The sequence below is a fragment of the Dipteris shenzhenensis genome, chromosome 8 (assembly GCF_047967505.1).
Source record: "Dipteris shenzhenensis isolate YYH24624 ecotype China chromosome 8, Dip_SZ_1.0, whole genome shotgun sequence".
Taxonomy (NCBI): domain Eukaryota; kingdom Viridiplantae; phylum Streptophyta; class Polypodiopsida; order Gleicheniales; family Dipteridaceae; genus Dipteris; species Dipteris shenzhenensis.
Window position 1 is genome coordinate 11068781 of NC_141603.1, and position 8707 is coordinate 11077487.

The 8707-nt window shown below is 41.8% G+C and overlaps 1 protein-coding gene across 1 annotated transcript; it reads right to left on the reverse strand.

Moving 5' to 3' along the window:
* Positions 1-6312: 6312 nt before the first annotated feature.
* Positions 6313-8398, reverse strand: LOC147899098 (uncharacterized). Its single transcript, XM_087377822.1, has 3 exons — positions 7379-8398; positions 7069-7241; positions 6313-6883 (listed from the first exon to the last, which is right to left on the reverse strand). Exons 1-3 carry the CDS (start codon positions 8264-8266, stop codon positions 6787-6789), a joined length of 1158 nt encoding a protein of 385 aa, XP_087233948.1. The 5' UTR covers positions 8267-8398; the 3' UTR covers positions 6313-6786.
* Positions 8399-8707: the final 309 nt, after the last annotated feature.

Sequence of the window (8707 nt, forward strand, 5' to 3'; positions counted from 1 at the left end):
AATGTCTAATTAGGATCAATTATAGTCAATGGACATGCAATGACCACTATGAGTGGAACCCTTAACACTAGCGACTTAGCAAATAGTGACTATTGTCAAGCATGCCCATTTGCACAAAAGTATTGTTGCGGCTAGAAATTGTTTGATAAATTTGTTTTTAAAGAGTACCATCGCGAAATGTGGTTGGAGCAAAAAATCAAATGTCTATGTGATCGATGTCGAGGAAACATGTATCGTGCATGCAGGATTACACTCAATCATATCTCAAAGTATGGAGAATGGAATGTGACCGTAAATAGGGTAAGGGTTTGTAAGTTAAGGTTGATTGAGATACCTATGGGTGTTCATATGTTTGAGTTATGATCCCGTTTTAATTTGATACAGGATGCAGTGCCACACCTGCATATGTTGCCCTATGCTCGTCATGAGGAGGCGAAGCATCGACGATATGAGGTGTGATCTTTAGGAGGGACCGTTACGGATGCATGGAGTGATGGTGATAGTTGCCCTCCACCATTACCTCATGAAGCCATGGAGGAGGAGGTGTTTGATGATCATATGGTGTGGGATTTATATGTCCATCAAGGGAGGGATGATAGCATGGAGCAAGATGATCTTTTTACTGTAGCATCGACTCCACTATTTGAGGGGTGCACATTCTCTGTTCTACGTGCCTCCCTTGAGTTACTAAACTTGCAAACCATCTATGGATGGAGCAATGCAAGTTTGAATGCATTACTCAAGTAAGCTTTAAAGTCTATTTTGCAAACATGGTGAATTATGCTAGTGGGTCAATTACTCAAATGCTTTTCCTCATTTATGGTCTTCACGTGCAGCCTATTATGTAAAATGCTTCCAAGGGAGAATAAACTACCGACCTCAAGAGATATCGCAAGGCAACATGTGACCTCTCTTGGAGGATTAGATTACAAGCGCATCCATGCATGTGTCAATGATTGTGTTTTGTTTCGTGAACTACATAAGGATGCAAGAGAGTGTCCTACTTGTGGAGAGGCAAGATATAGAGTAGATCTCAAAACCTTGGACGTGCCTCGTAAGGTATTGCGACATTTTCCCATAATCCCTCGCATCCAACATATGTTCAAGTGCAAATCTATTGCACTTGAACATATGGCATTCCTCCCATCGATCAACTGATGGCAAGTGGAGAAATCCCGCGGACTCTCTTGCGTGGAAGCATATTGAAGACACATGGCCAAGCTTCAAGGAAGAACCTAGGAGCTTGAGACTTGGATTGGGTATGGATGGTGTGAACCCATTTGGTCTCAAAAGCACATCTTACAGTGTATGGCCAGTGGTATTGGTGAATTACAATCTTCCACCCTCTATGGCTATTAAGAAAGGACATGTTATGCTGTCCCTTCTAATTCCAGGGAAACATAAAGTCAAAAACCCTGATGTTTATTTGGAGCCTTTGATTGATGAGCTAGAGATACTTTGGAGAGGTATCGAGGTGCATGATGTGATCAAGCCTCCCTCGTCACGAGACTTCAACTGCAAAGCAGTCTTGATGTGGATGATGCATGACTTCCCAGGCTATGGCGAGTGTTCAGGTAAGCATTGCATTTCTAATTATGAATAGGCAAAGGACGTGGCACCCTAAACCCACCTTCCACTCTTAATTGCATCTATTGTTCAGGTCTCACTACATCGGGTTACCATGCATGTCCTGTCTGTGGTCCTTTGCTAGTTGCCTCACGGGCAGATGCATTGAATAAGGTCATCTATGAGAATCACCATCGATTTCTCCCACCTGATCATCCTAGATATGTTGCCCCTTGGAATGAAGTCCTCCCATAATCACTCACCGCAGGAGATTGGATGAGAATTTGGGATGGTTCCACGACTCCTCCACCACTTGGCATGAGCCGGTAAGGGTTTGTAACTATTGGCTGGAAGTAAAGATTGGCTATATTGGCTGAAAGTAAAGATTGCCCGCTAACACTTTATTTTGTTTAGATACTCCATCTTTTATCGTTTACCATATTGGTCCCACCTCAAGATCAATCACCTGCTTGATCCCATGCATATCTTCAAGAATGTGGCATCTACCATTTGGGAGCATTTGAATGGGATACAGATTCGGCAGGCATAAGGGAGGATCTACGTACCACAGGTAGGATGCATGAAGCTTGGCCTCAAGAGAGACCAAATGGGCATGTTTTCTTACCTCGTGCACCGTGGATGTTATCAAAGCTAGAGATGGCGATGGTGAAGTGCACTATTACTACAATTACTCCCACTGGATGCATGAGGTGTTTGAAGGGAGCCTTTACAAAGAGCAAGAAAAGAGGTGTAGAGCAATTATATGGCTTGAAATCTCATGATTGGCACAAGATGCTCCAAGTAAGTATTTTATGTGCATAATATCTTTTTCCTTTCAAATTTGTGAGTGAATAGCTATTAGCCACTAATCAACCACCTCCTTGCAGGTTCAGTTCATACTGCCTACTAGCATTTCACGTAGTGCATCGAAGGACGTGAAAGATTGTATTTACAAGATGGGCGAGCTTGTGAGGTACTTTACATGATACAAAATATGATGCGTATTAATGCTCCGTGCAAGTTTGAATGGATATTGCTAATATGCTGTACTTTTTAATTTCTAGGTATGTGAGCTCAAAGGAAATAGATCCCACCATGCTTGAGAATGCTCGAGTTATGTCAGTGGAGGCGGTTTGTTTAGTTGAGGAGACATTTCCACGTTCTATTCTCACAAGCCAACTACATCTCATAGTGCATTTGGTGGATGAGATTGCTATGTGCGGTACTATACATGCACGATGGTTGTTCTTCCTGGAGTGCTTCATGAAGACCTTGAAGGGCTTCGTGAGACAAAATGCAAGACCCGAAGGTAGCATGGCCGAGGGTTGGTTGGTACAAGAGTCACTTGTATATATTTTTGAGTTTCTTATTGATGTGGATAGCTCTCTCCCACGACTATGGAGAGATGATGAAGACTGCAGGATGACCTCTATTGTGCCTCAAGGGAAAGAACGCAACAAAGTAATAGACACGGAGTTGCATAATAGTATCAACCTCTTTTGCGTGCTTAATAGTGATGTGATGAAAAGATGGGTGACAAGATATGAGGATGCAAAGGCAAGAAGACAAGAAGAAAGGGCCCTCTTTCATACACACCACAGATCTCGTGTGCCATACCCTTAGTATCTAAGAGCACTTCCAAAGGATATTCATGTGGATTGGCTACTTGATGAAATGGAGAAAGCAGAGAAAGACGAGGGGATGCATATCACAATGGAAGAATGGGAGTATGCTAGGGGATGCATGAGCAAGGTCAGTATATAGAATGTTATGCATAAGTTAGGAGCTTTCAATAATTTAGATTGCTTATTTAATTGACTTTTTCTTGGTGTAGTGCACTATGTTCAATGCTATATGGTGTGAGGGCAAGCATTTTCGAACACAACGGATTGATGATAAGAGAAACACACAAGATTGCGGCGTCATTGCTAGCTTTGAGGGAGCCAATGGAGTCATGGATGATTATTGTGGCATAATCCAAGATATTATTATGCTTGACTTTCGATGCTTCTTTAATGTGTATGTTTTGGATGTAAAGTGGTTTAAGGACGTGGTGGAAAGAGGCCCTAATGCAACAATCAAATGCCATGCAAGTGGCTTTGTAACTATTGACTCCACAAAGTTTTGGCAAAGTAGGAAGGACACACTAGTACTACCGCAACAATGTGAATAGGTACCGTGCACACATATAAAAATACTCGCTTTTAAATATTTGATGCAAGAAAAGTGACATGATTGTATTTGTGTTTGAATTAGGTTGTCTATCAACCAATGGTGGATAATAATAGATGGTGGCACGTCATACCAGCTATTATGCCACGTTCCAAAGTGATGTATAGTACATTTACTAATATGGAGCGTATGGAGGATGATCATGGCCATGGACGTGATGATGACCGTGATACGAGAGAGGAGGATGATCATGAGATAGGAGATACAGATATTGAGGCCATTACCTATGAGGACAAGCCTACCATTCGAGATGCTAATTTCGATGAGCACATGAGTGGCACAAGTAGTAGTGGGTTGAATGTATTTGTAGATCTAAACACTTGTTTGGATTTTGAAGTAGATAGTTTGGCAAGGGTTGATCTCATTGAGGATGAGATTAAACCATAGCCCCATAATTGATATTGGCAAAACTATTTTACATATTGTCTCATTCTCCTCATCTCACTTAATTCTTGTATATGTGGGCTTGCAAAAAATTATGTGCTTTGGTAATCATGGGCAATGTTTGGAAAGCAATGATGTACACCAAAATCTCACTTTCTGTATTCTCTGGTTTGCGTCTATCTACGCGTCTAAATATGCGTCTGATTCTCAGTGTAAACGCGCTAATACATGCGCAAATAAACGCGCTAATAAACGCGATGTTAGACGGGCCCATATTTTCTTAGTTTAGACGTGCACGTAGACGCGGTAATTTACGCACAGATAGACGAGCTTTTAGACGCGCATTTAGACGTGCTCGTAATTCCTCTACTAAAGCAATGCCTATAGATGCGCCCGTTATTTTGCGCATCTTACAAGCGCGTCTATAGTTGCTTTGTGTTGTTGTGATGGCTTTGAGTATATGAGGCCGATGATTGACTTAAAGTCAAACAGATCCAGGAATGTTCATGGATTTTGTCAAGGAAGATATGAGCATGGTTGTTATACCTTGAGCTATCAGGATGTGTTCATGGTAGTTATGCAGTCCTCAAGTTGTCATTCTCTGGAGTTTTATGTTTCATAGGTCATCTATGTGTTTCCTAAGCTTGAGCTTAGTCAGTAGGGGCTTATGTCGGGTTGTGTAGTCCACTAGGTCTTTCTGAGTTTGTTAGGCTACTGGAGGAAATGTGGCCAGTGTGTGAATTGAATGAAAAGAGACAAAGATGTTGAATGAATGCTTTTGACCTTATGATTGTGCTATTCATTTGATTTAAATATGGATGAGGGTGGCTATGAAGGTGAATTAGGCTCCACTACTTTGGTCCATCCAATGTGTGAATAATCGTGTTATTAGACGTGCTAATAGATGGGCTTGTATTTTCACTAATTCTATCTGCACCTATAGATGCGCCCGCTATTTTGCACGTCTATCAGGCGCTTCTATTAGGTGCAAGGAAAAATAATCTTGGGAGAAGGTGTGATGTCATGAGGAAAGTGATGGCATTCCGCAAGGACTTTCAAGGGACTTAAATTGTTTGATCCAAGAAAATCACTTTTTTAAAACAAAATTTGCATTTATCAAAACATGTAGGTTTTCTTACTACTATGTGAGCACTTTTTGCAAATAAAAGTGACTTAAAATGACTTGAAACATAAGTTTTGAATTAAAATTTTTAGAAATCCCAAGCACTTTCTTTTCTATAGAAAGAGAGATAAATGCCATGGCAAATCCATAGGTCGAATCTATAAGAAGTGTGCCACATTTTGCCTCGCATTTAAAATGATTTCTTTTAATATATCATATATTAGGTGCATTTTCAAACGAGGTGTCTTTATCTTTCAAATCTCTCAATGGGGGGGGATGGGTGTCACTATATAGCACGTGCATTCAAGTGGTATTATAAAACCTCATATTTGTAATCATAAGGCTTTAAAATCCCTTTTTCTCTCAAATCTTACAAATGTTTTCAATACCCATTAAAAAAACCCTTTAGTAAATATATTTATGTAAAAATTTGCTATTTAAAAACCTTTTTATTAAACCCACATGCTATATTTACATATGATGAGTGACCTCCCCAATTAGCAATCCTCAAGGTTTTTGAAAGAGTATTTAATAAGTGTTTTGATTTCTAGATGTATTCCCCTTGTTTAAAAATTAAAAATTCATCAATTAGTAAAGAGCTTTAATGTAAGTGGTGTAAGGATAAGGGATGTGAGGTAAACTAAAGCTATCCTTTCTTTTTTCTTTCTTTTTGAAGTTTTTAATTTTTATATCTTTTGAGCTTCTTTGTCATCCATGTTCTAAGAACGTTTTCTATTGCTACTTGTACATATGGGATCGAATTCTCTTTAGCAAAATATAATAATTAAATGTTGTTCAAAGATTTTTGTTGTTATGCTCAACTTGGTGCTCTTAACCCTACACTTGAAACAACATTTTATGCACATTGTCATGTTATTCTTAGAGGTAAATCCTCTTGAATTTTAGATACTGAAATTTTAAAGACCAGAATGCCGGGACCCTTTTAAAATTTTATCTTGAAAAGCATTTCACATACGTGTTTTTTTTTAAATAAATTGATTAGATACTAAGAATTATGAATTTATTATGGATATGGTCATCATCATTTGCAAAAAGGACATTGCAAAGTTCTTTAGGTGGGTAAGGGTGGAACAAGCTCTCTCTACGCTTTGACATAGTAATGTACATTCTCACATTATAACGTCCATGTAGGTCAATGATGCAAGTACCGCACTCTTCTCTGTACACTCTCACATAGTAATGTACATCTCGCATAGTAACGTCCTTCTGTGTACAAAAACATCTTAGTTATACCCCATCTAACTATCTCACATTATAGGTAGGCCACATATTTGTTCTATCTTGAGGCTCGCACAATTGGCTGATTTGACCGGCCCAGGAACGCCTCCTCTCGTTGATCAGTCCTGCAAAATCTTCATTTCGCAGCTCAACCTTTTGCCTTGATCTTTCATTAGTCCCTGCTTCAGCCTCCAAAGTATCCGCAGTCCGCCATTGTTTCAAGCGGATCCCTTCCTGCCAGCTCAGACCTCTGGAAGTTCTCGATCAGGAGCAGATACGTTTTCTTCCTCCCCATCCTCAGCTTCCCAAAGGAACGAAGCGTAAGATCCAAGCACATGGCTGCGCAAACAATTCACCATTTTCAGTATCTGAGGAAATCCATGTCAAATTAGACACTGGTCGCTCGCAGTACTAAAAGCATGCCGACCGTCGACAATGCTCATGCTTTGTAGGATTCTGATTCGCAATCGCTGCAAACTATAAGCAAAGCAAAGAACTAGCAATAAATCTCGAGTAACAGTTACCAGTCATCCGGAGCGGCATGCACTGCACGTTGAAAGTAGCTGTTTGCGCGCTCTTTATCTCCGTGGAAATCCCATTGCAACCTCGCATACTGTGACAGAAGCTCTCCATCCTCAGAGCCAGCCAGAATGGCTCTCTCGTAATACTCCTCAGCCCTTTGTGGTTCATCACAAATCTGGAAATAGGCACAACAGAAAAGTTTTGATTATATAATTACCCGGAACCGTATTCTTTCCCGGAATATGGAAAGGACAGACGGCAAAAAGAGCAAACTAGCCGATCGTTTCTCAACGTCTATAATACGCAACGAACCTCATAAAGAAACTGAGCAAAGTTCCTCAACAACAGAGGGTTTTCGTGGCTCCCCTCCAACGATTTCCTATAATGAGACTCTGTGGCGGTGTAGTCGACCTCAAAAGTACCGTGATGGAATCGCCGACTTCCGCTGATAACATGCTTAGGAGTAGTAGCGGATCCCGTCGACATGCGACGTCTTTCTGATTCTGATAACGGCCTGCATCCTTTTGCATTGCAGACTGTGGGAAGGCCATTGATTCCAACACTGAAACTCGTGTATGTTTCTCCATCGTCCATCAAGAATGGACCAGGAGTGTGTTGTATGTTGCTTAGATTCGACGTCGTGCGGGTGCTCTCACGTTGCGCTTCCTCCAGCTCAGTCGCACTGGTCGTTACTTGAGGGCTTTGGGTCAGAGGAGACCCAAAAATCCCCCGAGAAACTTCAGGAGCTATATTAATGCTATCTGAGCTTGGGAACGACTGTTGATCACTTCCTTGTACCGTCAAATGATCAGGTCGATCGACTTTCCATTGACGGTGAACAACACTCGTCATATTCACTCCAAAAGATTGGGACGCTGAGACAGACCCGATTTGGCTATCCTTCTTTATTACCGATCTCTTATTGTGTCTAGAACCCCCACAACCGTTGCCAGTATTGAAAGAAACTCCTTCTGAATTTACGCTTCTTACACAAAAGCCAGTGTCAAGCCCCCCCAAACTATTCTTGCTAACACTCTCTGAACACAGTTTGTCTTCGACAGAATTTGTCTGTGGGATTCGTGGGGACGTAGAGTTCATGGTTATGGAACGGCCTAGCTTCTTCGAGGGCACATTGATTGCCCCTCCAGAATTCTTTGGCAGGGCGGAAAATTCGGGGGTGGAAGAGGTTCGGAGAAGCATAGCTGCGGAAGCAAGAATTAGAGGAAGAGTACTGCAGGCCGGTTGGAGGAAGCGGCACTACGCTAGGAGGAGCGAGTCAAGCAGAGAGCAAGCATGTGGAAGATGAGAGTGGGATGTGGGGTCTCGCGGATGAAAAGATGCGGGAAGTGGGCAACCACAAGGGATGGAGCGTGAGGGCAGTGAAGAAAAAAATCGAGAATGAGATGGATATATGTAAGGCAGGGACGGGAGGGGCAAGGTGGAGGGAAGGGGACAGATGGGAAAGGAGGTGGACCGTGGGGGGCCGAGGCATGGGAAAGGACTACAATAAGGGAGAAAAGAGTGGGCAAAGATGCTGCGATCGCCATAGCCAGTAGGTTGGAAGCTGCAACCAAGCTTACAGATGAGCAGACGACAAGACACATTCTTACGTAATTGCAAAGGACCACACCTCAGCCGTCC